General features: G+C 25.9%; 15 protein-coding genes across 15 annotated transcripts; 8 read left to right on the forward strand and 7 right to left on the reverse strand.

The window, feature by feature from the left end:
• Positions 1 to 62: 62 nt before the first annotated feature.
• PNEG_00404 (hypothetical protein) lies at positions 63 to 1,322 on the forward strand (the record flags this gene model as incomplete). Its single annotated transcript, XM_007874089.1, has 5 exons — positions 63 to 122; positions 167 to 512; positions 557 to 746; positions 802 to 1,039; positions 1,083 to 1,322. The coding sequence occupies 5 exons, from the start codon at positions 63 to 65 to the stop codon at positions 1,320 to 1,322; spliced, it is 1,074 nt and encodes a 357-aa protein (XP_007872280.1).
• Positions 1,323 to 1,860: 538 nt separating this feature from the next.
• PNEG_00405 (inorganic pyrophosphatase) lies at positions 1,861 to 3,170 on the reverse strand (the record flags this gene model as incomplete). Its single annotated transcript, XM_007874090.1, has 10 exons — positions 1,861 to 1,887; positions 1,944 to 2,049; positions 2,090 to 2,241; positions 2,289 to 2,350; positions 2,395 to 2,608; positions 2,655 to 2,667; positions 2,726 to 2,739; positions 2,784 to 2,812; positions 2,857 to 3,054; positions 3,113 to 3,170. The coding sequence occupies 10 exons, from the start codon at positions 3,168 to 3,170 to the stop codon at positions 1,861 to 1,863; spliced, it is 873 nt and encodes a 290-aa protein (XP_007872281.1).
• A 261-nt stretch (positions 3,171 to 3,431) lies between these two features.
• On the forward strand, positions 3,432 to 4,665 carry PNEG_00406 (hypothetical protein; the record flags this gene model as incomplete). Its single annotated transcript, XM_007874091.1, has 4 exons — positions 3,432 to 3,555; positions 3,599 to 3,960; positions 4,005 to 4,469; positions 4,513 to 4,665. The coding sequence occupies exons 2-4, from the start codon at positions 3,841 to 3,843 to the stop codon at positions 4,663 to 4,665; spliced, it is 738 nt and encodes a 245-aa protein (XP_007872282.1). The 5' UTR covers positions 3,432 to 3,555; positions 3,599 to 3,840.
• A 415-nt stretch (positions 4,666 to 5,080) lies between these two features.
• On the reverse strand, positions 5,081 to 6,043 carry PNEG_00407 (hypothetical protein; the record flags this gene model as incomplete). Its single annotated transcript, XM_007874092.1, has 4 exons — positions 5,081 to 5,153; positions 5,196 to 5,758; positions 5,801 to 5,944; positions 5,991 to 6,043. The coding sequence occupies 4 exons, from the start codon at positions 6,041 to 6,043 to the stop codon at positions 5,128 to 5,130; spliced, it is 786 nt and encodes a 261-aa protein (XP_007872283.1). The 3' UTR covers positions 5,081 to 5,127.
• A 334-nt stretch (positions 6,044 to 6,377) lies between these two features.
• Positions 6,378 to 8,054, forward strand: PNEG_00408 (hypothetical protein; the record flags this gene model as incomplete). The annotated part of the gene is made up of 6 exons (XM_007874093.1): positions 6,378 to 6,549; positions 6,597 to 7,081; positions 7,128 to 7,416; positions 7,460 to 7,592; positions 7,638 to 7,874; positions 7,919 to 8,054. The coding sequence occupies exons 1-6, from the start codon at positions 6,450 to 6,452 to the stop codon at positions 8,052 to 8,054; spliced, it is 1,380 nt and encodes a 459-aa protein (XP_007872284.1). The 5' UTR covers positions 6,378 to 6,449.
• A 397-nt stretch (positions 8,055 to 8,451) lies between these two features.
• Positions 8,452 to 9,744, forward strand: PNEG_00409 (hypothetical protein). Its single transcript, XM_007874094.1, has 3 exons — positions 8,452 to 8,634; positions 8,683 to 9,338; positions 9,388 to 9,744. The coding sequence occupies exons 1-3, from the start codon at positions 8,474 to 8,476 to the stop codon at positions 9,711 to 9,713; spliced, it is 1,143 nt and encodes a 380-aa protein (XP_007872285.1). The 5' UTR covers positions 8,452 to 8,473; the 3' UTR covers positions 9,714 to 9,744.
• A 271-nt stretch (positions 9,745 to 10,015) lies between these two features.
• On the reverse strand, positions 10,016 to 13,519 carry PNEG_00410 (alanine-tRNA ligase). Its single transcript, XM_007874095.1, has 12 exons — positions 13,464 to 13,519; positions 13,224 to 13,418; positions 13,144 to 13,171; positions 13,075 to 13,097; positions 12,993 to 13,023; positions 12,725 to 12,949; positions 12,130 to 12,674; positions 11,680 to 12,085; positions 10,841 to 11,637; positions 10,372 to 10,797; positions 10,236 to 10,329; positions 10,016 to 10,192 (listed from the first exon to the last, which is right to left on the reverse strand). The coding sequence occupies exons 1-12, from the start codon at positions 13,494 to 13,496 to the stop codon at positions 10,113 to 10,115; spliced, it is 2,883 nt and encodes a 960-aa protein (XP_007872286.1). The 5' UTR covers positions 13,497 to 13,519; the 3' UTR covers positions 10,016 to 10,112.
• A 128-nt stretch (positions 13,520 to 13,647) lies between these two features.
• PNEG_00411 (hypothetical protein) lies at positions 13,648 to 14,320 on the forward strand (the record flags this gene model as incomplete). Its single annotated transcript, XM_007874097.1, has 2 exons — positions 13,648 to 13,783; positions 13,842 to 14,320. The coding sequence occupies 2 exons, from the start codon at positions 13,648 to 13,650 to the stop codon at positions 14,204 to 14,206; spliced, it is 501 nt and encodes a 166-aa protein (XP_007872288.1). The 3' UTR covers positions 14,207 to 14,320.
• Positions 14,321 to 14,550: 230 nt separating this feature from the next.
• PNEG_00412 (hypothetical protein) lies at positions 14,551 to 15,620 on the reverse strand. The gene is made up of 3 exons (XM_007874098.1): positions 15,261 to 15,620; positions 14,846 to 15,214; positions 14,551 to 14,789 (listed from the first exon to the last, which is right to left on the reverse strand). The coding sequence occupies exons 1-3, from the start codon at positions 15,582 to 15,584 to the stop codon at positions 14,595 to 14,597; spliced, it is 888 nt and encodes a 295-aa protein (XP_007872289.1). The 5' UTR covers positions 15,585 to 15,620; the 3' UTR covers positions 14,551 to 14,594.
• A 179-nt stretch (positions 15,621 to 15,799) lies between these two features.
• PNEG_00413 (hypothetical protein) lies at positions 15,800 to 20,830 on the forward strand (the record flags this gene model as incomplete). Its single annotated transcript, XM_007874099.1, has 7 exons — positions 15,800 to 16,078; positions 16,132 to 16,473; positions 16,523 to 16,619; positions 16,664 to 17,109; positions 17,152 to 17,478; positions 17,524 to 17,751; positions 17,801 to 20,830. 7 exons carry the CDS (start codon positions 15,800 to 15,802, stop codon positions 20,828 to 20,830), a joined length of 4,749 nt encoding a protein of 1,582 aa, XP_007872290.1.
• A 136-nt stretch (positions 20,831 to 20,966) lies between these two features.
• On the reverse strand, positions 20,967 to 22,254 carry PNEG_00414 (hypothetical protein). The gene is made up of 5 exons (XM_007874100.1): positions 22,097 to 22,254; positions 21,647 to 22,045; positions 21,550 to 21,601; positions 21,357 to 21,506; positions 20,967 to 21,308 (listed from the first exon to the last, which is right to left on the reverse strand). Exons 2-5 carry the CDS (start codon positions 21,972 to 21,974, stop codon positions 20,993 to 20,995), a joined length of 846 nt encoding a protein of 281 aa, XP_007872291.1. The 5' UTR covers positions 21,975 to 22,045; positions 22,097 to 22,254; the 3' UTR covers positions 20,967 to 20,992.
• A 63-nt stretch (positions 22,255 to 22,317) lies between these two features.
• Positions 22,318 to 23,175, forward strand: PNEG_00415 (hypothetical protein; the record flags this gene model as incomplete). The annotated part of the gene is made up of 7 exons (XM_007874101.1): positions 22,318 to 22,433; positions 22,489 to 22,506; positions 22,554 to 22,625; positions 22,678 to 22,720; positions 22,774 to 22,834; positions 22,890 to 23,108; positions 23,159 to 23,175. The coding sequence occupies 7 exons, from the start codon at positions 22,318 to 22,320 to the stop codon at positions 23,173 to 23,175; spliced, it is 546 nt and encodes a 181-aa protein (XP_007872292.1).
• A 277-nt stretch (positions 23,176 to 23,452) lies between these two features.
• PNEG_00416 (hypothetical protein) lies at positions 23,453 to 24,639 on the reverse strand (the record flags this gene model as incomplete). The annotated part of the gene is made up of 3 exons (XM_007874102.1): positions 23,453 to 24,133; positions 24,174 to 24,518; positions 24,562 to 24,639. 3 exons carry the CDS (start codon positions 24,637 to 24,639, stop codon positions 23,453 to 23,455), a joined length of 1,104 nt encoding a protein of 367 aa, XP_007872293.1.
• A 271-nt stretch (positions 24,640 to 24,910) lies between these two features.
• PNEG_00417 (hypothetical protein) lies at positions 24,911 to 26,307 on the reverse strand (the record flags this gene model as incomplete). Its single annotated transcript, XM_007874103.1, has 5 exons — positions 24,911 to 25,334; positions 25,384 to 25,486; positions 25,533 to 25,906; positions 25,950 to 26,040; positions 26,073 to 26,307. 5 exons carry the CDS (start codon positions 26,305 to 26,307, stop codon positions 24,911 to 24,913), a joined length of 1,227 nt encoding a protein of 408 aa, XP_007872294.1.
• A 104-nt stretch (positions 26,308 to 26,411) lies between these two features.
• Positions 26,412 to 27,415, forward strand: PNEG_00418 (hypothetical protein; the record flags this gene model as incomplete). The annotated part of the gene is made up of 6 exons (XM_007874104.1): positions 26,412 to 26,529; positions 26,577 to 26,675; positions 26,723 to 26,927; positions 26,992 to 27,085; positions 27,129 to 27,203; positions 27,242 to 27,415. The coding sequence occupies 6 exons, from the start codon at positions 26,412 to 26,414 to the stop codon at positions 27,413 to 27,415; spliced, it is 765 nt and encodes a 254-aa protein (XP_007872295.1).
• Positions 27,416 to 27,634: the final 219 nt, after the last annotated feature.

Below are 27,634 nucleotides of genomic sequence, written 5' to 3' on the forward strand. Positions count from 1 at the left end.
TCTATTATTTAACAAATTCTATATATTTTTGTTTTTAAATATTTCTATATAAATATATTTATATGGAAATCTCCATAAACGTGCTCGGGGAAGATTTCAACAAATTTCTAATTCAGATAAAAGTATAAAATATTAAAGGTTTCTAATATTTTAAATGATTTTCTAGGGAGTTATGGGTTCCGAATCATTTGAATTCTTTTTAAATATGGATAAAAAGTTTGATTCTGATAAAATAGACAATATTTTTGAAAATAGTGGAAATAAAAAAAGAAAAATTGGTTCATTTACTATATCTAATGATGAAAATGCATTGAGAGTCAGTAAAAATAAGGGTAATTTACGTAAGTCAAATGTTAAAGATATAAAAAATACAAAAAACAAGAAAAAAAAAGGTTCTCATAATGGGGAAAAATCATTTTCTAATATTAAAGAACATTTACCCAGTTTTGCAATAGGGCCTAACTGGGGGCCAGTGGGATGGTCTAAAATGAATAAATATAAGAGTTTGAAATGTTTATTTATTTATATGTTTACATATTTTTAATATTTTTTAAAGTGCAAGATGAAAAGTTTTATGTTGGAGATTGTGTGTTTATTAATAATTCTGAAGAAAAATTAACAGATAATTTTGATTTTGATCGGTTTTGGATTGCTAAATTGCTTGAAATTCGTGCAGAAAATGGTCAAAATGTATGGGTTATGTGTCAATGGTATTATAAACCTGAAGAACTTCCTGAAGGACGAAAGTATGTCAAAGATTTTATCTAAGTCTTGAGAAGTTCTTATTGACTCTAATTCTAGATATTATCATGGAGAAATGGAATTGATAGAATCTGATTATTATGAAATTATAGCAGCAAATACGATTTCAAGTAAGGTTATTGTCAAATTTTGGGATGAAGAAAAGGAATTTGAATTAAAAGATGATGAGGAAGACAATAGTTGTGATAATAAACAAGCTTTAGATAATACAGATGATATACCTGAATTTTATTGGAGACAGCGTTTTGGGGGAAATTCTACAAATCCTAAACTTACAGTAAATATAAGGAATAATTTGAAATGTTCTTAATTATTATTAGCGTCTAACTTCAATATGCAAATGTAAAAAATACCATAATCCGGATAAAATATTGTATGCATGTTATACTTGCAAAAATTGGTTACATGATGAATGTCTTCGTAAAGATCTAATTAAAAGTGGTGCACCAAATGATATTGATTTCATTAATATGGATAATAAACCTTTAATAGCAAAAAGTAAAAGTACTTCTAAGGAATATCAAGTAAAATGTCTTCTATGTCAATCAGTCTTAATTTGATTTCAATATATCTTAAGTAATTTTAAAAGCTATATTATTATAAGGATTCTATTACTATAAAAAGTAAATTTTTAAAATCATATTGTCATATAAAAATGAAATATTTTTTAAATTTTATAAATTAAATATCTTTATAATTTTTATAATAAATCCTTTAAGGTTTTTAAATAGCTAATTGGATATAAATTAAGCATATGTATTTTATTTCATATACATGTAAGAAATTTTTATTATGATGTAATTGGATTTTATTTTTTCATTTGTTTAATGATAATAAAATATTATTAAAACATAAATTAAAGTATTTTTTCTCAAAAGATTCTTCTATATAAATTGATATCAAAATTTAAATAAAATAATCTTTTAAAAATAATAAATATATTTCTATAAAATTTTTAATCTAAAATAAATGTTTTTAATTTTTAATTTTAAAGATATTTTTTAGAAAAGGAATAATCAAATCAAAAAAATATTTATATAAATAATAGCATAAGTAATATAATATATATATAATAAGATTTAACTTATCTATTAAAAATTATATTCCTCCTGAAATATAGAACCACTAATTATAATATTAGATAAATTGCAATTTCAAATTCATTATTATTAAAAATCTACCTTATCAATAGAAGGATCCTTAGGTGCAGGTGGATTATTTTCACCAGGAGGAATATGTATGTTTTCAGTTGTATAAAAGGGAGAATGAGAAACCATAGTATTTGTACTAATACAATTAAAATGCTAAGCATTACTAATATATATACCAATTGATTCCTCTTAAGTCAGATTCCCCAGATATAAGACGATCCCATGATTCTGAACATTCTTGAATAATTTCTAATGCATATTTTTTGTTTTTACATTCTCCAGAAAACGCAAAAGTATTTTCCGGCTTTCCATCCGGGATTTTATAAATCTATGTTGCAAACTTAAAAAAATTATTATCTAAAAACATTCCCTTACACGGAACCATTCATTTGTAGCACGAATAAGACCTGGAAGATGTTTTTCAATATCTTCCACATCTAAAACTAAATAAATTTTCCTTATTTTTATCATACTTTATTACCATTTAGTCTAGATTCTAAAGGATCATTTACATCAATAACAATAATTTTCCAATCCGTCTCTCCTTCATCTAAAAGTGCCATTGCACCAAGAACTTTAACTTGTTTTATCTGACCAACATATCCAACAGCCTCGCCTATTTCACAAACATCAAGAGGATCGTTATCTCCTTTTGCTTTTGTTTCTGAATGCATAAGATTTGGATCTTCCCATGTCTTATAATTTATTAATATTAAAAATATTCCTACTAAAAAATAAAACCTGAGGAAATGCTCTGTTTTATAAATAAATAATTAACAAATTAATTTAAAAATAACTTATTTCATCATTACCCATAATTCCATATCTAAAATAGCTTAATTAGCAATAATCAATATTTTAAACTCTTACATATCCGTGATGAGGAAAACAATTTCTTACTACTTATTTAATCCTATTTTTAATACAAAAACAACAATGTCACCATAACGCAATCTCCCCTTCTTAACATCCTGCTTAATAGGATTTAATAACTCCTCTTTAGATATCTCCATTTTAGCGTTTGTCCATCGAGGAACTTCAACAATCATATTCAAGATACTTTTCTCTGGATTTGCGTATAATGGGATATCATGAAATGCTGAAATAGGTACCCCATTTTCCTCTATAAATACCCTGAAATCTACGTATTTAATTAGTTATTTAAAGCTCTAAATTCACCTTTTTTCACAATATCTTACTTGGAGTATTTGGTGTACCCACCAAACGTTGTGTATATTTACCATAAAGATTGCTCATTTTTCGTAAAAAATAGGACAAGTGCTTTGTTTTCTTAAGAATAAAGGCCTGGTTGTGCAATTTTATAGGAAAACTCAATAAAAAAATTTTGACGTTGATTTATTTAAAACGGCTTAGAAAGTTTTTATTAAAAAAAGGTATGAAAGAGTATGAATAGATTTTTAATTAAGATCTAAAGATAGGAAAGGTATTTTTTAATAAAATATAGGCTTTTCTTGATTTTAAAAAGGTGGTTTTTAATATATATATTAAAAAATTAAAAGATTATTAAATTTTTCTTTAAAAAAAAAAGAAAGATTCTGTTTCCTTGTACTTTATTAAAGCTTTGAATATGATACATTCGAAAAAAGTAGATTATTATGGCAAAATAGTGCTTGCACCTATGGTAAATAGATAATTTAAATAAATTAATGAAAAATAATATGTAGGTCAGAATTGGAGAGCTTCCTACACGATTGTTAGCTTTAAAATATGGAGCAGATCTTGTATGGGGACCAGAGGTTGTTGATAAAGCACTTATTCATGGAGAGATATGTAAACGAGTTGTTAATGGTAAAATTTAATATATTAGAACTAAAAGAAGAATCTAAAGACAAGAAAAATAGAAAAAAATAATTGTATTTACTTTATAAAGCCGAAAGAAAATAAGATTTTGTATAGTATTCATCCTATGGAAAAATCAAAATTAATTTTTCAACTTGGATCAGCAGATCCAGAACTTGCAGTTAAAGCGGCACGATTAATAGCACAAGATGTTGCAGCAGTAGATCTTAATTGTGGTTGTCCAAAGGTATTTTATGATGTAATTTTTAATTTATCTTGTTTATTTTCAAGCACTTTTCTGTTCATAGTGGAATGGGCGCTGCTTTATTAAAAAATGTTGATCGTTTAGAGAGCATATTGATAGCTTTGGTTAAAAATATCGGTATTCCTTATAATATTGGGATTAGCGCTAAGATTAGGATACTTGAAGATATAAAAGAAACAGAAGCTTTAGTTCGAAGAATATGTGAAACAGGAATTATAGGATTGACTGTTCATTGTCGAACAATTTCTATGAGAAACAAAGAAAAAGCTATAAGAGATCAATTAAAAATGATATCTAAAATATGTAGGGAAAAAGGTGTAGCTTGTATTGCGAATGGCGATATCATAGATAGAAAAAATGGGTTAGAAGTAATAAAAGAATGGGACATTGATGGCGCTATGATTGCCCGTGCTGCAAAAAAGAATCCTAGCTGTTTTAGAATGGAAGGACTCCTTTCTCAAATTGAGGTAGCGCAAGAATGGCTACGTATGGTATGATTTTAATTTAGCTATTTTTTATTTTTAATATAAGTAGGCAATACAGACTGGTAATTCATTTTCAAATACTAAATTTTGTATTTTGCAAATTCTTGATGATAAATCAATTTCTCGAAAAACAGTATTTCAGCCTTTTCAAAATGCAAAATCATTTTTTGAAATGGTTAAAATTCTTGGTATAGATATATAAAATATTATTAAATAATTATGAAAGTATTAAATATATGTGACTTTATATTAATATATGTGCGTATGATATTTATAATTTATGTATTACAAATTATTATATTTTATAAATATATGTATTTATGAATAATTTTTAGAATTTTTATATTCTTTTTGAAATTGATTTATTTTCTATTAATAATGAATAAATTTGATAGTTTTAAATTTTAATCTTTTTAGAAAAAATTTTATTATATTTTAAATAAAACAAATAAGTATTTCAAATTCAATTTAAATCCCAATTATTTAAATTAAAACATTAACAATCAAAGATGAAAAAACATAGTATTAAAAGTTAAATAACTTCTAAGTATATTTGTTATTTTACATTTAAAAGTTATAATTAAATAAAATTATTCATAAAACAGTCATCTAACAATACATAACACTATTAAATTATATTATATAAAAAAATAAACGAGAAATATTAAAGTTCATCATGTAAAAATGTACCTATTATCTTTAGTAATTTAAAGATAAATGTAAAAACCCTACTATTTGCAATATCTGATTTATAAATTGTATTAAACTCTAAAAAATCTCCAGTATAATTTTTCGAATACGAAAAAATTGGCTTAGACTTTTGTATTATAGAGTTTTCAGGAACTTTCAAGGAATCTGAAACAGAAAATTTACCTACTATAATCAATATAAATATATTGATCAAAAAGTATTCATTGCTTCTCGTTTTAATTATTTTCTTACCAATATTCCTTAATTTAACGAAAAAGAACCAAAATGTAAAACGAACAATATGATGTAAAAGTCTTCTATATATAATCCATGCAATTACAGAAAGAAAAAGTATTAAAGAAAAAATAATTGAAATTCGGTCAAATTTATTTGAATATTCAAGTTCTGAAATAAGTTTTCGTGATTTTGTAAGTAACGTATTAAATGTCAAATAATTCTCTTGCAAAGATTGAAGAGCATTAGAAGATAACTCAAGCTCTTCTAAAGTTACTGAAGATCGTGACATTTCAGATTCCATTAATTGATGAAGTTCAACAAGTGCTGATAAAACATTTGTAGATGTATTTATTACTCTATCCCCAGTTCTAAGAAACATTTAGAAAATAAAAAAAAAACAAAAATAATACGAAGATTTCATATTTTCCCTTTTCCTTTGAAGTAATGTTACTCTTTCTTTTGTATCACCCAATAATTGTTCTTGATTCTTCTGAAATGTTAAATTGATATTTTTATTTGATTTTAACAGAGCTTTTCTAAAGTCTATCCTAGCTCTAAAAAAAATTAGATAATAAAATAATAATTTTGATACTTCTATACATTTTTAGATCCTCTTTTAACTTGTTACATATTTCCAAATATCTTGATTTCATTTCTTCATCTTCTACATCATCCAACTCAATAAAAAAACTCTAAAAACAATGTAACCATTATTCAGCCACTATTTAACTCAAATAAAATACTTCAAGTGTCACTTCAGCACGTTTTAACTTCTCTCGAATCATCCAACCTAATTGTTCCGGATTTTCTTTAGAACGATCGCAAGTTTTACCAAGTTTTTCAATAGAACTTATAATATCCAGATAAAACCTCTTTAAACTTCTTAATTCCTCCTTAATAATCATTTTATTCTGATATTTTTTAACTAAAACCTTTTTTTGACGTTCAAGGCTTGATCGTTTTAACAAGTCTAGAGGGTTAGACGTCAAAAAAATGTCATCTCAATAGTTGTTAATAATTGAAAGATTTAATAGAGTTTCCAAGGATTTCTAATAAATAATGACGCTTTCTATGTCTCTAATTTGCCAATATTGTAAAAGTCCTCTTCGTTTTGAGAATTTGAAAGAAATTAATACAGCTACATTTAATTTACTTATTGGTAAAAAGAAGAATTGTATGTTAACAACTTAATTAAGGGTTAAAAAGGAAGTCTTAAGGAGAAGAAGCAAGAATTTTATGAAGAAGACATGATCCCGTTACTTTTTCCAGAATCTAGAAAGATTTATTACCATGAAGCAATAAATACATTAATAAACTCATTAACAGAGGATCAAATAACAAATAAAACATCATCTAGAAATATTTCATATATTTTGTTTGAAAGCGAGGATTTAAAATCATTTGATACATCAGTATCGGGTATGTTTAATTCAAATAATCAAATAAATGATCTAGAGACAACATTTCACGAACCACCTACATTTGAGCATCTTTTTCATATTATATCTTTTCTTTCAGATATTAGGCATCCTATTTGTTCAGAATGTTGTGAAAAATTACTTGATACTATGTCTAAGCATCATCATTATTTAAAAAATGAAAGAGATACATATATTGGGATTTTAAATCATATAAATAATGTTCTTCTTCACGATGATGAAATCGAAAAGATAAAATTAGAGATAGAAGATGTATTTATTTTTATATAATCAGTCAAATAATAACAACTTTTTCTAGAATTTAAAAAAGGAAGCTGTCGCACTTAAAACCATTGCTCAACTTAAAAAAAAACAGCAAGATATTGAAAAAGAAGTTAAAAAACTTGACGAGGAATCCTTAATTCTAGATAAAGAAGAAGAAATATTTTGGAAAGAAAGAAATTCATTTTTACTTAAACTTCAAGAATTTCAAAATGAAAGAGACACTCTTAATTTACAATACGATTATAATATAAAACAACTTGAAGAACTAAAAGAAGCAAATGTATATAAGGATATATTTTGTATTAGTCATAATGGACAATTTGGTATGTTTGATGAATTTATTTAAAAATTATTAATATTAAACAGGCACAATTAATGATTTAAAATTTGGTCGTTTGCCTTCTTATCCTGCAAATTGGGACGAAATAAATGCTGCATGGGGCTTAATAGTATTATTGCTTCATTCAATTGCAAAAAAATTAAATTTCAAATTTTCAGAGTAATTATTATCTTCATTTTTTTTTTTAATAACACATTTAAATAGATACAAATTAAATCCTTTAGGATCTACTTCTACAATAGATAAGCTTGAATTTCATAATGATTCTTCATATCCTTCCAAAACAATTTCTTTTGAATTATACAATTCCGATAATTTATTAATCAAACGTTTTTTCATGCAAAAAAAATTCGATATTGCTATGATTAGTTTTTTACAATGTTTAAAACAAATAGGTGATTATCTTAAACAAATAGATCCCTCTTTTAAATTTCCTTATAAGTATATTATATATTAACCTTTTTTTTTTTTTCATTTTATTCTAGAATTCAAAAAGATAAAATAGGGAATGCAAACATCTCTATTTCCTTTAACTCTGATGAAATATGGACTCGTTCACTTAAATATCTTCTTACTAATCTCAAATATATCATTGCTTACACTACTCATCACTTATCCTAAAAATACATTTTTTATATCAAAAATTACATAATTCATCCCATTAATATCTGTTCGTTTTTTTTCTTTTTTTTTCTCTTATGTTTTTTTTATTTTTTTAAACCATTTCTTTGTGCACATAAATCCTCCTCATTCACTATTTTCCTGCCCCATCGGTCAAGTGGCTCGGGGATGATAGGGACTACAAAAAAGTTGTCAACATTAATTAAATAGATGTTTATGTAGAAATAAAGACTAAAGAACACATTAATAAAAGGTAGGATATATAAAAAACTTTTTTTTATATAAGTATTGACCTGTCTGCTTTTTTTCAAGAAAAAAAATAGACGATTTGATGAGTTTTAAAGGGATTTATATTTATACTATGAATAAAGCCCCTAATTAGAGAATAAATCATAAATTATCTAAGAATACTATTAAGAATGAATGATACGTTTCCTTCGGACAAAGTATTTTCTTTGTATAGTAATCCTTCTCTTACAAATGTATCAACAATACCAACATTATCGAATACAAATTGGAATGGAAATATTCTGCTTTTTTTCGTGGCACTAGGATTTGGGATCTTATTTTGTAATTTGTGGCATGATCTATTAATAATTAAGAGTTTTGAATATTCTAATTAATTTAGGGTGATTATTGGTATTAAATATTGTTACAGATATTCAAATACAAATCATCCAGAAACTATGGAAATTGAGAGAATTATTCCGCAAAATCAAAATTGCCAAAAGAAACTTATGACACAAGGTGAAGCGGATCAACAGTTTCCATCAATTCTTTATAAAGTATGGTTATCACAACATAAACGTCAAAAGCAACAATTTTATAAAACATTGTCGAATGATAAGCAGAATAATCAAGCAAATGATTCAGACTTAGAATCTAATGTAAACATTGAATCTAATAAATATAATGAAGAAAACGCTTTTCATCAGGAAAAAACACATAATTTTAACACATCCCAACATAATTATCCTATGGAAGAGGCCCTGAACTCTCAGAATTTATATTCTTGTACAGATATCCCTTCGAATGTATTCAATAGATCTTATAGCAATCTCAATAATCAGCATAATGATATTAGTATATCTATTCCGAATGAACAACAAAGTAAACATGAAGATGAGTATGTAAAAGAAAGTGAACAGAAAAAAGCTTCATCAAGTGGCTCCCCTGAAGATGCATCTTTTAGTGATACATGTGCTATATGTCTAGATATATTTCAAGATGATGACGAGATAAGAGTGCTTACATGTGACCATATTTACCACTCTTCGTGTATTGGTATCTACCATTTTAATATATTTATTCAATTATTAACTATGAAATTTAGTACCATGGTTTACTACAAGACGTGCTATGTGTCCTCTTTGTAAACATGATTTTTATATCCCGAAAATACCTGTTAATACAGATATGGAAAATACTAGTAGAAACATGCCACCTTTTCCCGAAGTTCAGGTTTATGAGCATCGTATGCATCATTCATCTTTAGCGTTTTTTTCCGCTTACGAACCTCAACGAGTTGAACAATATAGAGCTTCAACTAATAATGATTATAGAAATAGTACATATGGCAGAGGAGCAAATAGAAGGAGTTCCCCATATACGAGACTCTCGAGAATTCTATTATTTAGAAGAAATAATTCTTTTATTTAGTCAAATATTGAAATATACAGTATAAATTACGCTACTACATCCGGAAATTAATTCTATTCTATATTTTTAGAATCTGAAACTATTTCATAGGCTTCTATGTAAGGTTTACAGTTTATAATGCTTTATGTTATAGTAAATCAACGAAACCTTTACTTAAAACTCTCCAAAAATAGTATTTCCTTTTTCCAATTTAAATATATATTCCTGTTGATCAAATTATAGTTTATCTTATTCTGATTTTAAATGATTTGCATGCTTTTTGGATTTTATATATGTTGTAGCATTGATTTATATATATCTGTAGTTTAAAATTCAATAAAATAATAAATTTTAATTGAAATTAAAGTATCTCTAAGTTCTGGAAATAATATGATCGTGTCAGAAAAAAGGGATACATTTTTAAATATGTAGCCTTTCATCAATATAGGTAGCAGCTGCCGCTATGGCATCATCGATTTTTTCAATATTGGTTCCTATTCCTTAATAAATTAATAAGTATGCATCAATTGTTAATTATTTTACCTTGAGCACTATCTGCTTTACCACCACTTTTACCACCAAGTATTGTGCTAACTATATTAGCCCATTCTTGGCCATTAGCGTTTGCATGAGCAGACTATAATGTTAAATGGTATTTTTCAAAAACATAAGAAAATACCTTTGAAACATAACACATGTGAGCAACATTTCCTGTTTGATTTTGATCTATTGCAAATAAATAAACGCTTTTATCTTTTTCATTTGTTCTAACATAATTAATAGCATTCGATAAAACTTTCATATTCGCAGATATATCAGGAATATTAATGATTAAATATGATTTATTAGGATTTTCTAAGAAATACGTTTTTATAAGATTAATTACTTTTTTTTCATCTTCCTTCTTTTTGCTTTTTTCAGATTCTAAAATATCCTTTTGAATTTTGAATAAAGCTTCACGAAATTTAGACTTTTGTATTACAGATATTACAATAGAATCTAATTCTGCTGCCATAGACTTAGAACGTTGTATTTTTTCAAAACAAATAGGCAATGATTCTAAAAAAGTTAACCTTTCTGAGAATTCATCTGCGAGTCTTAATGCCTATTATAATTAATTTATAATTAATATTAAAACTGAATCTTACTAAATCTGCCTGTTGGCCTGTTAAGGCAACAATTCTTCTAGTTCCTTTTGAAATACCACTTTCATCAACAATAACAAAATTCTTAATATCTGATGTTTTATTTACGTGAGTACCACCGCAAAATTCAATACTATAATCTATCCATTTTAGCAAAGTAGGAGATTTCATAACTTCATTTAAATCAACACCAATAGATACAACACGAACAGGATCAGGATATACTTCTCCAAACAAAGTACGGATTCCTTGTATTTTTTGAGCTAAACTAAGATCAATTTCTTTATGATAAAGTAAATAATCCCTTGATATAAAGCTATTACACATATTTTCAATTTTTTCTAAATCAAATATAGAAATTTTAGAATTATATGAAAAATCAAATCGTAATTTTTCTGCTGCAACTAAAGATCCTTTTTGATCAACAGTATCTCCTAGAATCTTTTTTAAAGAGAAATTAAGTATATGAGTTGCACTATGATTGTTTCTCAGAAATTTCCTTCTTTCGAGATCTTCATATTCACAAATTATTTTATCTTCTAATTTAAAATTACCATAATTCATATATCCTATATGTAAAACATATCCAGCATTTAACTGGGTATCTTCAACAAAAAATTCTGCATTTCCTTCAAGAATTAATTTACCAATATCACCTTCTTGACCTCCTTCTTCACCATAAAAATTAGTTTTATCTAAAATAATGATCATTCGTTCTCCTTGTTTAATATCTTCTGTAGAATTCTTAAATAATTTATCATAAAAAATAGCTTTAATATTCGAATCAATAATTCCATAATCTAAATCTTATTAGTATAAATAATATAAAGAGAAAATTGAACTATATTTATAAGAATCGTCAGTATACATAATGTTCATACTTCGAAGTTTAGCAAAATTATCAGGAGTCATCTCTAAAGTTTTTAATTTTTGAAGATTATTATTATAAGATCTTCGACTAATTTCTTTAGACCTAGTTTCGGCATCCTTAAAACCTTTATGATCAATTTCCATGCCCTTTTCTTCTGCTATTAAATTTATTAAATCCACAGGAAAACCATATGTTTCATATAAACTCCAAACATCCGTCCCAGATAAAACTTTCGTACCCTTTTCCATAGCATTCTGAAGATGTTTATCCAGTATTTTTTCTCCTCGTTCAAGAGTTTTTGAAAAAGACGCTTCTTCCGCATCCAAAATATCTTTTAATGTATCGGGGGCTTTTTCTAACTCAGGAAATGCGTCTACCTGAGCACCCATTAAATCTTATAGTCTTATTAAATATTATTTACCATTTGAGTAATTAATGTAGGGACAAGTGAAGAAAAAAAATCACCAATAGGATAATTAAATTTTTTCCAAACATATCTAGCACCACGCCTTAAAATTCTTCTTAAAACATAGCCCCTCCCATCATTACTTGGAATGCATCCATCGCATATAGAAAATGTTAAAGTCCTTACATGATCTACAATAACACGATATGCAGTATCGATACCATCAATATCTTCAACTCCAAATTTCCCCTGATAAGGTCTTACTCCAGTAATTTCATGTACTCTTTGAAGCAAAGGCGTAAAGATATCAGTATCATAATTCGATGACTTATTTTGAAGAATTGATACAAGCCGTTCAAAGCCCATGCCTGTATCTACATGTTTACTAGGTAATGGGTTTAGTTTTCCATCTTTTTCACGATTATACTGAATAAAAACATTATTCCATATCTCTATTACATTAAAATCATCTTTATTAACAAAACTAGCTGCATTTCTTTTCCCAATTCTATCATAATGAATTTCTGTACAGGGCCCACAAGGTCCTGTATCTCCCATTTCTTTATATTTTCATGAGAACAACCACATTAAATAAATGCCTTTTACATACCCCAAAAATTATCTTTCTTTGAGCCAGGTATAATATGATGTTCATCAACACCTATAGATATCCAAAGATCTCTTGTTTCTATATCAGGAAGCATCCCATTTTCTTCATCTCCCTCAAAATATGTAACATATAGTTGATCTATAGGCAACCCATAAACCCTTGTTAATAAATCCCATGAATATGAAATTGCTTCTTTTTTAAAATAATCACCGAAAGACCAATTTCCTTGTATAATTAACATTTATAATATTATTCCAAAACAATTTACCCAACATTTCAAAAAATGTATGATGATAATTCTCAAACAATATTAAAATAATAGAAAAAATTATACAATAATATATACTTACATCTTTTCCAACATCTTCAAGATCTAAATTATTTTTTAAAAAAATATTTAAAAATATAAAAAATAATACCATTATGTTTCCCACCTGCTCTAATAACCTTTTATAATAATTAAAAAACCCTCATTTATTTGAAAAAAATTATAAATCACCTTTTGAGAATTAACCGCTCTTTTTAATTTTCCAAGAGGACTATATGGGTCTACTGTACCAAGAAAAATAGATTTATATTGATTCATTCCTGCATTAGTAAAAAGGAGTGTAGGATCATTATATGGCACTACTGATGAGCTTGGAACAAACGTATGATCTCTTTTTTTAAAATATGAAATAAATGTTTCTCGAATCTTTCCTTTAAGAAAAAATATTATGCATAACTATGTTAACTATACCTTTTTGCTTGGCCATTCTATCCTATTATCCATCCTTTTTCTATATTTTTTAAACCCTCTATCTCCTAAAGACCCCCGTTGATCCAAACAAAATTTTAAAAACCTACGTTCAAACAAAATAACTATTCTCTAGAATGAATCAAATACTATTTAAGAGATAATTAAAATAAATATATAATAGTTAATGGCCTTTGAATCATCAGCCTTTAACAAGCGCAAAAGAGATGATAAACTTATAGATGGATTGATCGAGAACCGTAAAAAAAGGTTGCTCGAGACCTTCTCAGAATTAACCTTGAATGAAGGTATACATAAACAAGGTATAATTCTATTATATTTATTTAAATTTATACTGTTTATATAGTAATTTGTTTTTAGATTTCTCTAAAGATGTAGATATGAAAAACGAATGTTATTATGAAAAAGATGCTCATACAACAGTTATAGAAAATATTGAAGATTTTGTAGATAAAGAAGAAAAAGGAGGAGAAATAAAATCAAATATTTCGTTTTTGAAGGGTATTTGTGAAAAAATTGTAAATATTCAAAATTTTATATCTCAACCTCAAGAAAGAGTGACAGATCTTATTCTTTATCAATGTCCTCAATGTTGTATTTATGGATATAGTTTTGGGGAAAAAAAATGTTTACATTCGAATAATGATGTTAAATATGAAGATAAAATGAAGTATCAAGAAATGTCAGATGAAGAGGATACATCTATGAATATGGATATATTTTAAATTGATGTTTTTTTAAAAGTTTTGAAAGAAATTAATTTTGTAGGAGATAAAGTTAGTATAAAGAAAAGATATCTAACGAGAAAAAGATTATATCATGTTTTTTATTAGTTGAGCACCTCAAACTATATAAAGAAGAAACTATTTTGGATTATCTATGAATAATGAAGAAAAACAAGAATTAAAAGAATAGTTTAAGATTGTATCAAAAAGCATTTATATTTGTTTTTTTCATCTTTTAGCATTAATTTAAAATATCAGATATACCCTATAATTTATATTTTAGTATTTTATAATAAAGATTTTAGTTTTATGTATTAAAATAAATTATTAAATTCTTTTGGAGTTATTTTTTATTTAAAATTAATTTAAATTATCACAAAAACAATAATTAAAGATAAGATCCCGATGAAAAACGAGATAAATCTTTTGCAAAATCCATTAATTTTTGTCTTTTTTCAAAATTCATACAATTTTCATTAAGAACATCCTTCTCACGATCAAACATTCGTTTTGAAGGATCATCAATCATTTCTTTATTTTTCTTAAGATGCATATCATACAAAGAAGGACGTTTATTTTCAAACTAAAGTATATGAGTTTTAAAATAAAAAAAACTAAAATATAATTTTTATAACTTACAGATGTTTTTTGTTTTTTTATATCAAATATTGTATTGGAAGTTTCTTTTTCCGTACTAACTTGATAAGCGGGTATCTTCGTCCCAATTGTTTCTTGCTTTAGTCGTTTTTGTTTTTCTTCATAAGATTCGGTCCATAAATTCATATCTTGGACACCAAATTCACCTAATCGAGCACTTTTTCCTGTATTAAATGTTCGTGCTTTAACGCTTGTTCTACTATTCAAATAAGATGCATCTGGAGGAACAATCATCCAATCATCCCTCTTTTTTTCATTAGTTTTAATAGATGTCTCAGAAATTTCATCTGATCTTTTTTCTTCAATTTTTTTAAATTCTATAACTCTTTGTTCTCTTCCTTCCTTAACATTCTTTAAAAACAGTTATTATAAAATATAATATAACATCCTTAATTACTGAAAAATTCAAAAAATCTGAAATACGTGGCCCAATTTCATCTTCATCGCTTTCTACTTCTTCAGAGCTCAATATTTGGCTAATTTTTCCCGTTTTTTCGAAAAAACTTATATCCCCCTTATTCTTATCTTCATTTTCATATTCTTTTTCTCCTGGAATATCTTCTGGAAGTAAAGGTCCAATAATATGATAAGGTTTTATCGACTGTTCTTTTAAAACTTTCTTAGTCAAATTATCTGATTCATCATTTTTATCTAGAGTACAGTTTATATTAGCTTTTTCCGAGCTATTTTTAGACGTTAGGGATATATCAGAGAGTATCATAGCTCAATTTATTTTTTTTGAGGCTGGCTTATCTCCCGTGACAACCTTCAAGGTACTATCCAAACCTTGTAAAAAAAGTAACAGATTAATAAATAGTAAATATTATGGAGAAAGGCCTATAGAAGACACAGAATAGAGAATTTTAAAAGAAGTAGTTATATGGAATTTAGTTGGAGATAAATCATAGAAAAATTAGAAAATATCAATGTTTTTTTATGAATTTGATGGAGAAGAAAAGGGATTTAAAATTGCAGGAAATCAAGGAAAATAACAGCACAAAATTAGAATTAAAGGATATAATATATGAAAATGAGTTAGATTTTAGCGAAAAAAGATCTTTTTTTTCAGAAATTATTGATGGAAATAAAAAAAAAGATAATTATAAACAATTAACATCAATATTTGAGAAAGGGGTCTCTTTTAGAAATAAACATAAAAAGGAAAACAAAGAAGATTATGATGATTATAAAAATGTGGAAAATTTATCTTTTTTGGTAGAGAAAATAAATGTTTTTTTTTAAAAAAAATAATCAATAACATTGTTTAGAATGTAGAAAAAATACATCCATCTTTTTCTGGTAATTTTGAAAACAAATCTGAGACATTTTTTCAAAAATCAGCCTCATATTCCTCTTTTTTATTAAAAGATGATACAAATTCATTTAAACATTCCAGAACACAATCTTTGATGTCATTATCTTCAATTAATCCTGCTTGTTTCAATTATTCACTAGATTCTTTGATATCATCTAGTTTTGAAGATTCTAAGGATGGAGAAAGATCCTTTAATTTTGAAGATGCTATATGTTGGAGTAAACTAAAAGAAATTAATTCTCAAATTTTCACAGAATTCTCAAAAGAAAAATTCGGCTCACCTGTCTCTATGTCCGTATGTGTTTATAATATACTAATATTTGCTTTGTGTTTAATAGTATTAGATATCAAATATTATTGCAATAGGAACTTCTAAAGGGCTCATACTAGTATTTGATTATCGTCAAGTCCTTAGACATATTATTGGAATGGGAACGAAAGGTAAGCAGGATTTCTTTTATTATAGTATTATAATTATATTATAGCCATGGATTCTGGATCGACAACATCCATATCAATATCTGATGATTGCATGTTTCTTTGTTCAGGTCATTCTAAAGGATATATTTTTGTCTGGGAGCTCAGGATACCAACCAATCCTGTGATAACTATATCTCCTATAGTTTCTGATGCTTTTCAAAATATTCATAACAATGGTCACTTAGATAATTCAAAAATATGTCATATTGCATTTGTAAACTCTTATTATTCTATTGTATCTTCAGATATTCATGGAATGACTTTTTATCATATTCTGAATAGGACTATTATTTCAAATTCTCTACTTTCTATTCGTCTTGCTGGGCATTATTTAACTTCTCCATCTTTTAAGAAATCAGATATTATATTAGCACTTACATCGTTATCAATGAAAAATTCTAAAAAGTCATCAGATTCAATAATTTTAATAGCAATACTTACATCATATAAAGTATAATTTCTTTTTCTTTTACAGATGTTTATTAAGGGTTAGTTATCTATTATTTCTACAACTCCTGTTCTTAAAACTCAATTCATAATGACAAAGCCTAAATCGTTGAAAATAAGCGAATATACATTGGGAACATTAAGCTGGTTTTCATGCGAAAAATTTAAGAAAAATGATATTGAAAATACTGATATAAACAAAAATAAGATCAGATTGTTATGTTCACGAGAAAATCATTTGTTTGTTATTGAAATAAGAAAGAAAGCTTCTGAACACGGCAATTCTAAAGATATTTTACCCTTATCATTTAAGACAATATCTGAATGGAAAGAAAGAGAGCCTGTTCTTGCATCACAATGGTTTAACATGACAGTAAATGAATATACTAGTTATACAATATATACTCAATATGACTAGATATTAGTTATTTTATCAAAATCTCAAGAAATCTTTATAATAAATGTAGAAACTATGGAATCTTTTTTCTCCTGTAATATTTCATCGAAAGGTGTGTTAGTTATGGATCCATTTAACGATGAATTAATTCAAAATAAAATGACTAATAAGTCTTCTGAGAGAAATTTAATGACTTCTACTATGTTTTGTCAGAGTTTTTTTATATTTAAAAAGAAATTTTTTTTACTGGTTTAATTAGTTTAATTTTATAATATACTTTAACTAATGTATTTTACAGTGTAAGGATAACGTTTTTATAGGTATTTTACCGAATTGGGAACATAAATTGTCTTTAGTTATTAGCTCAAAAGAGTTTATAAAGGCTATTTCTTTAATGAATTTATACTATAAAGGAAATTGTGAGAAAATAATTCTTGGACTTCCATTGGATGATGATTTACGTCACGAATTACTCCAGGAAAAACTATTAAAAACAATTGATACTTCTTTAGAGATTATATTAGATGAAAATTCTTCTAGTTTAAAAAATAATATAATTTCGAATAGGCAAATTAAAAAAAAATTAGCATTTGTATGCATCGAAGCATGCATAAATATGAAGATAACTGATTTCCTCTTTAATGATATATATGATAGATTTAAGAAAACAAAAAACGATGAAATATTTTTGGAGTCTTTAGAAACATTTATTTTGATAATGGGGCTTAAAATCATACATCCTAATGTTATGAAAGATATGATAGTAGGTTTATTAAAGAAAAAGTTATATTTGCGTCTTAAAGACATTATATTTAAAATTGATTTTATTTCTCTTGATATTCAAGAGACTTTGAAAATTTGTCACAAAGAAGAGTTATATGACATCTTAATATATATTTGGACTCAGGCTTTTAATGATTTTATAACGCCCATTATACATTTTTTAGGTTTAATTGTTTTTTTTTTAAAAAACAAAAATATTCAAATAAATCAAGAACAAAAAAATAATTCATTTTCTGAGGATATAGATATTTTAGCTTCTCAGATTAATGAGCTTTTTTTATATTTGTCACATTCATTATCTGGGCGAATTTATCCTATCGGATTGGATATGAACAAAAATATTTCATTCCTTGCTAAATCATCTATTTATTGGTTTATTTTTTCCGGAACAAATATTATATGGCCAAAAAACAATGGGATCTTAATTAAATTAAATACAGATGACTCTCAAGAACTTACATTTCCTTACTTACGACTTATTTTGAATTATAATGCACAGGCTTTTTTATCACTATTGGATGATGTTTTTGGGGACAATTTTTTAAATGAAATTGATAATAATTCCAAGTCTTCAAGCTTTTCAGAAATAAAAATTACCAGACAACTAATTATTAATATTCTTTTAGAAATAATGCAGGAAGAGACATATTCTCAAAGTATTATTTATCTTTATATTTTTATCGCTAGTTCTATTTCAAAGTATCGACAATTTATACTTCTCTCAGGTTCTGTTCTTGAAAAAATTCTTATCGGACTTGCTAAAAATTCTAATCAAGACATTTCAGATCAATGTCAATTATCAATTAATTATATTTTATCATTTTATAGACCCAATGACATTGATTATTTAATTAATTTATATGAAAAAGTTGGATTTTATAAAGTATTAAAATTTATTTATAAACAGGAAAAAATGTTTTTAAAATTACTCAAAATTCATATAGAAGATAAAAGTGAGCCAAATGAGTTATTTCGATGCATTAAAGAACTTTTTCAGCTGCAAAATCAATCAAAAAACAAAAAGATATTAAAAATTCATAAAATTATCCTTGAATATAGTGAAGAAATATGTTCTATAGATGCTACTAGATTTTCTCTAATTGTAGATAAGTATTTACCGGAATTGCATACTAAAATTCTTAAAAAGCTGAAGATTCCAATCATACAGTATAATTATTTAAAATGCATATTAAATTCTTCAGAACTTTTGATTAATAAGGAAAATGTTTCTTCTGAAGATGATATCATTGCTTTAAATGATCAGAATAATAGTAAAATATGGATAACTAAAGATATACTAGAACTATTTATTAATTTTCTTTGCAGCTTTGAAATTGAAAAAGTAACAGATTATATAAAAAGTTTAAATATTAATGATATAGATGTTGATAATGTTTTATTGATACTAGAAAATTATAGGATAATTGATGCTATAGTTTATTTATTATCTTTAGAAGGGAAAAATATTATAGCATTCGAAAAAATTTTAGAATATATTGCAGAATCTATGCTGGAAATAGACATGTCTTTAAAACTTGAAACATATGTAAATGATATAAATGCGTTGGATTTTAATCATATTAAAAAACAGCTTGGAAATGTTGAAAAAAATATTATTACTGGAATATATCTTTGCGAACAATATTTCCTTGAAATAAATTCTAAAAAGAATCAAATTTTTCAGGATTCTCTGAATCCATTTGATTTATCATTATTAAATAGTAAATTTCAATGGATTAAACTTTTAGAAGTTATAATTAAAATATCACAAATTATGTTAACGAAACTTTCTAATCAGTTTTTAAAAATGTCGTCAGAAAATTTATCATATAATCTAACTGAAAATAAGTCTTTATTGAAAATATCTAATATTTCAGAAAAAATTGGAACATTTATGCAAAATTCAATACAAAATATATTTACCTCTTTATATAATTTAACATCATTATCGAATTCTCACTCAATTATATTTCTTCATGTTTTAGAGCAATTTTTTGAAATTATAACTTCTTTGTCTTTACCCATACTGGAATTTAAGGAATTATTGATAAATATTTTTAAAAATTATAAATATGACGAAAGATTACTTATTATTATTAATAGCATTTTGCATAAAGATTTGTTTAAGCTTATGAAATATGACAACCAAATTAAAAAAAAGGGAAGTAAAGTTCAATTTAATAGTTGTGGAGTATGTGAAAAAGACATATGGAATCCTGAAGATATAATTAGTTTTTTGCACTCATTTGGAGAAAAAAAGCAACAAGAGGAAGTATTGGATGTAAAACAAGAACATTCTTACTCTTTAATTAAAAAAGGAGATAATTTTATTCCATCTTTTGAAGAAAAAAAAATAATAGGAAAAAAAAAGATGCATACAAAACAGAACTCTGCTGATTTGTTGGAATATAAAGATTTATTTATTGAAAATGAAGTATTTCCGAAAATTATTGTATTCATGTGTGGTCATAATTATCATGAAAATTGTCTTTATAATATTCAGAAAAGAAGGGATTTTACTTGTATTCTTTGCGGGACTGATTGAAATATAGTAAAAAAATAACAAATTATATTAACAAATTCAACCATATCAAAAAAGCTATTGATATATTTAATAAATAATAACTATATAAGAATTATATGAATACTAATATTATCATAAAAAAATAGTACATTATAACTGCTGATTTAAAAAATATTTTAAATATTATTTATTTGACTTAGGATTAGCTTTTGATAAACGGAATCTTTGGATTTCATTACTAGGAGACCTATAAGTTTTGATATCCGTTGGGTTATCTGTTATTGCCAAACGAAAATCTCCATATTGATTTTGATCATATTCCTCGTACAGGCTTTTATATCTGCTTGATTGATATTCAGGCAAACGTTCTAATGGTGATGGGTTATATTTAATACTCGGATGATAATTGCCTTCTGAGTTATTGTCACAGCCGTATGTATGATTCGAGCTTGATGTGCTTGAATAAAATTCGTCAGAATTATCTGGATATTGAGAAGATCTATAGATATTAGTTAAATAATGCTTAACTATAATAGAAAAAACTGACATTTTATTACTATTATATTGTCTAGATAAATTACTTGAATTATTAGGAGTGGAATACTCATATTCTGTTTCTTTATCATATGATTCATCATAGGATCCAGAAGTACAAGTAGGTAAATATGCATTGGCTCCAGAATATTCAAATTTCATTCTATATAGTCATAAATCACTCGAAAATAAAAAGGATCATTTACATTGGATAAATATAACTGCTTTGACTAGTAATACTGTTAGTTCTTTGGTCACCTTTTTTTAAACATTAAAAATGTTATAATTTGAAAACAACTATACCAAATTTATTTTTATAAATGGCTTCTTCAAACCCCATAATTGTTTGAAGAGGTCGTTCTGTTCTACTTCTTGTTGGGTTACTTCTATCTGGATCTGAAATTATGTATCCTCTTGTATCTATAGGAGCATATGTTGAATAATAATTTTGGGAAAGCTGCCAAGGTTCTTCTTCCGACTCAAACATCAACATTTTCATACTATCTTCATAACTTCTATACGATTGCTTCCAAAAATCTTTTTTATCTGGTAATGGCTTTATTTCAAGCAAAGGCTCTTTAGATTTTAAAGATGGCGATTTCTCTAATTGCTTTTTTTTTAAAAAAAGCATTTTTTCTGACAAAAAAAACTTTACACCTACAATTCGAGATTCCTTAATTTATCTATTAAGTCTCTATTTCTCTGGAATATACATTAAACGCGTCTCTTTGTCAAAAGATATAGAACGATAACCTTTTTTTATCTCTAAAAGGCTTAAATTATCTTAAAAATTTCGAAAAAAAAAGCACATATAGAACAAAACTTCTCAAAAAAGATCTACTTATAGATATTATGAAATTTCTTCTGATTAAATCTTATATGAAAATCTTAAAAAGGTGTTAAAGATTTTTTAAATTAATTACTGCAGCAATCTTGGTATCGTGATTCTTTGAAATTTAACTACATAAAAGAAAATGCAGGCACCAACAGACATAGATCCGCGCAATCCTATAGTATTTTTTGATATTTCTATTGGGAATCAACCACAAGGACGTATTAAATTTGAATTATTTTCAAACACTCTTCCAAAGTATGTTTTTTTTTGATTTTTTTTGTTCAAAAAAAGTTAATATTGGGATAAATAGAACAGCAGAAAATTTTAGGTTTAAAGAAGTATTTCTTAATATTTTCTTTGTAACAAAAGAGTTAGACAGTTTTGTACTGGAGAAACAAAGGGATTAAATGGTCGTCCACAGGGATATAAAGGTTCGATTTTTCATCGGTAAGAATCAGCTTTTTTAATGGAAAAGGATATTATTAATTAATATTATTAGAGTGATAAAAGATTTTATGGTTCAAGGGGGAGATTTTATTTATGTTTGTTTTTTTATATGAGTATGATAATAAAGTAACGTTTTTTTTATTTTTAGGGCAACGGGACAGGAAGTACATGTATTTATGGGTCACAGACGTTTCCGGATGAGTCATTTGGTTAATATCAGCCTTTTTATTACTTTTTATATATAAAGTTTATAATTTTTTTTAGTCCATAAACATGATGCACCTGGATTGCTATCAATGGCTAATTCAGGACCTAATACAAATGGATGTCAATTTTTTATTCTTACAAAGCCGGCGCCATGGCTTGACGGAAAACATTGTGTTTTTGGACGAGTTATTTATGGATATACAATTTTAACAAAAATGGAAAATGTAGCAACAACAGGAACAAGTAACACACCTAAAATTCCTATTGTTATTACAGGTAATATATGAATATATTTATAAAATAGTATTATAAACTCAATTTATTAGAATGCGGAGAAATGTAATTTATAAAATCTGCAATATATATCCCATTAAATAGAAAAAAATGCTGAAATTATATCATTTAAAACTCATTTAAACGTTCCCAATACAATATTATATTTTTTTAACGGTATCTATATTCGTTAATATAACGCTAAGTTTTTCATTTCCAATGTTATATCTAAATGGTTTTAATTTTGAAAATGTACTTTTTTTACTTACAAAAGTGTGATTGTCCATATAATTGCGAATATGAAAAAAAATGTTGACTATATTTTTATTAGATTTGATTTCAAAATTTTATATAAAGAAATGTACCCAAAAAAACATTTGAAATTCAAAACTAATATCTCTTTTCTGACATAAACTCCCAGACCAGTAAAAAACCTTCTTCCCATTTCCTGTAGCATTTGTAAATGTTGGAAAGCATCGACAAGTATAACATTTTTCTTGCTCTAAATATTTTTCACAGTTTCCATGATTTGAACAATAATTTGTCAGCTTTTCACAATCTGCTTTACTACTAAAACAATGTGGATAAATATTTCTGAACCCTTTTAAAGCTGGAGCAGAATGATCATCCCCAAATACATTTTGAATTTCTGCACGACGTAATAAAGTATTCTTAATAATAGGTTTAGGTGGTAATAAAAGAACAATAAATGTAGTATTTGGCATCTTTTTAGAAATCTGGCCAAGAATAAGGCTAGCAGCTTCAGTTGCTGCTGTATATTGCTTTGAATAAATGCCATATTGATGATATAAAACCTCTAAATTAGCTAAATAAGCCGATATTAATCTGTTTGTAGATAATTCTGAGCTATTTGACAATGCGTTTATAAAACTATTAAGGGAAAGAATTTCTGACAAAAAACAACGATCTTCTTTATATTGTAAATTAAAAATACCAGTAAATTTTTTATCAAATATATTTTCAAACATCTCTAAAGATGGAGCATGTTGAATATAATCATGTATTCCCTAGAAATATAAATAAAATATAAATCCTTTTTTTATTTACCAGTATAGGTGGTATTAAAAATAATCCTCCTCCATACATATTTGCATATAAACGTTCTATGGTTAAACCTGTTAATTCATTAAGCTGGTTCAAGAACCGTTTAATTAAATAATTGTAAGCTTCAGAGCTAGGCGAATTTTCAATTGTAAAAAGAGGATGTTGTTTATAAAACATTTTATAATCTATAACACCTGCCAACGTAATTATCATATGATTTTCCGTCTCTTTCCATAAATTTTCTTCATTTAACATTTCTTTCTTGTCTAAAATCTTCGTTGATTGCCCTTGAAATCCAAGTTTATGAAACCTTGAAACACCTAACATATGAGCTAAGACTTGTCTTGCCTAAAATATTTATTCTTAAGGCTTTTTAAAGCAAAAGAAGAACCTCTTCAGGTGTAAGAGAGTCTGGGTATTGTGAAGAATGAATTTCTGAATATTTATGTGGCAAAATCTTATAAACCATTCCAATTTTTTTATCTGCTACAACATCTTATATGTTAAAATTAACCATTTTTTCTAGAAAAAAAAGGATATATATTAATTACTTGTAGAAAAGAAGATTATCTCTCTAAAAATAATAAAAAAAATTATGTTTATCCACATTTTTAAGACCTTTTTCTATGCCACAAAATCTAAGTAAAAGAATATCATAAAAAAATTAATTGAATAATTATATAAAAATATAATTAGATTATTGTTTCAAATATATATTTAATTGAAGAATAATATAGAAACTATGAAATAGTTTGAGAAAGAGGGGATTGTTTAAGTGAATAGGATGTCATTGAATCAAGACCACGAAAAGGTGAATTAGTTTCAGATATTTTTAGTTGAATATTGGAATATTCTTGTGATGCTTTCTGAAGAGATTCTTTTATAATTGCTTCTTTTTTGAAAATGTCCTCTTTTTCTGAAGTTAATGTTTTAATTTGAGATAACATGAGGTCTTTTTCGGATTTCATAGAAGATAGTATTGTTTTCAAACGATTTATTGAATTTTCAAATGTTTGTATTTCTAAAGGAATTGGCTGATTCTTTTTTGAAGGTGATAAATTCATGTTTATAAGCTTTGAACCATAGACACCTTTGCGTATTTGAGTTTGCTCCCATTTAGATTCTTCTTCTTCTGAAGCATCTTCATCAATATCACTATCTTGACTTTTTTGAATTATAAATATCATGATAAAGAAATAAATACAACACTTACATATTTTTAATAGAATTTTTCATTTCAATATATTTTTGCTTATCTTGGGTTTTTTTTAGGTCTTTAGAAAGTATAATTCTATCATCTACATATTCTCTTAACCCTTTTAGCAATTCTTAGTTTGTGTTGTGACATAATTCATGAATTACCTTCAATACCATCATTATCAAATATGTCATCTTCACGCTGTAATCGTGATTCATTTGATTTTGAATATAAAATTATTTGATCATCATCTTCTAAGGGAATATAAACATTGTTTAATCTATTTTGCTCTCTTTTCTCTAGACGCCTTTCTTTCAAAGCTTTGACGATTCCTTCATCTAAGATCTTTGGAATCTTAACAGAAAGTTGTGAATTTTTTTCCGTTATATGCAAATTATCAATATCAACATTTTCTTTATATATATTACAAAATTCCTTAGGTGTAGATGGTGTAGATAGTCGAAGTTTAGATAAATAATCCGAATTGTATTTTGGAGTTACCTTTGATGTTTTTTCATGAGATTCTAAAACTTTATGACTATTTTGTCAAAAAAAATATAAATATAAAGAAAATAAAATACATAAGAGGAGAGCCTTTGATTCCTTGTTCTTCTAGAAAATCCTGTTTAAGATGATTTTTTTTTTTTACAAAATCTTCTTTATCCTGTTCATCTTCCTATATAAAAATTAGTTAACTTTTATACAAATATTCATTTCATCTCTTTCCTCAAATCCAAAGCTTAGACGGAAATTTTTAGACTCTTTTCTTGGGTTTTTTTCAAGAAACTTAGAATTTAAATCTTGTGAATTTGATTTTTCTCGGTCATATTGTATATTAGAAAAAGGTGATGAAGTAGGTGTTTCAAGCTCGTCTGAATCCTCGTCCTGAGTATGAATTCTTGTTATTCTTGCCTTTAATCGGCGAATCTGATAAGCCATATTTTCTGAGGTTAGTTACTGTGGTTACTTATCTGAGATTGGTGTCATGGCAATAGTTGCTGAGGTAACCATCCCGCAAGTATTGAAGAACTTGTCTAAAAAATATGAAAAATCATGAAAATACAGAACTTGTTACTTATTATTCAGAAGATGAAGAAAAATGTGAACATCCACGCGAAAAAGTGCCTCCCTTGCCAGATTTTTTTTTAGATTTATATAAAGGTATTTTAAGAACTATATGTATATATATATATATTAAGATAAATTAGTTAAACCAAAGCAAGGTAATGAACCAGAATTTCATGAGGGTAGAACAAGGACATACCCACATGTCACTGGTGGCTGGCCAAGTCATATTTATATTGATTGTAATATTTTTTTTCAAAGATGATTTTTATATGTTAAAATATTTAAGTAATGCCTAATGAAAAGTTACAAATTCTTTTAAAAAAAATACAAGAATCGTTTAGAATAGAGGGGATAGAATTCAAATCATTAGTTGAAAATGATCTGGGAATGCCTTTGCCGTTACATATTAGTTTATCTAGATCGCTTATGTTAGGATCGGATATAATCAATGAATTTAAAAACACAATTAAAACAAAAGTTATATTTGAAAGGTATGAATTTTTTTATTTTAATTTGTGTTATTAAAATTGTTTTAACTTTATATTTTCTTAACAGTTTTAATATTAAATTTTCAAATATAGCAATTTTTAAAAATGAAGATACTAGTAGAACATTTCTTGTTCTTATAATTGAAACAGGAAAAGAAATTGTATATTTTTAATAAGATAAATGTTTATGTTAATTTTCAAAAGTTACGAACTATTTTACAGACGGTGGATTCAATTGTAAAAAAATATGGTTGCCAAACGTTTTATGAGGAAAATAAAGTGTATTAATTTAATATATAATCTAATTGTTACATTAGAATTCAAAGTTTCATGTATCTATTGCATGGTGTTTAAGTCATACTATAATTCATAAAACTATTATAAATCGATTAAATAATGAATACTCTGGGTTATTATCTATACATAAATTACATGTTAATCAGGTGAAAATTAAAATAGGAAATACTATTCATTCAGTATCTTCTATATGATAGATATATTTTTTGAATTCAATAATAATGGATATTAATTGATAGACAGAATTTATAAATGAAAATTCTTGAACTATAGAAAAGTTATATTTTATTTTATATTTTTAATATTTTATATCGAGACAAATATATTTTTAAACTTATGATTATTTTGAAGATGATTTTTAAAGTGTTGAAGCTATGCATTTAAATGAAATCTTTTTATTTTTGTATCTGAAA

The sequence above is a fragment of the Pneumocystis murina genome (genome assembly GCF_000349005.2).
Source record: "Pneumocystis murina B123 chromosome Unknown supercont1.1, whole genome shotgun sequence".
In the NCBI taxonomy this organism is placed as follows: domain Eukaryota; kingdom Fungi; phylum Ascomycota; class Pneumocystomycetes; order Pneumocystales; family Pneumocystaceae; genus Pneumocystis; species Pneumocystis murina.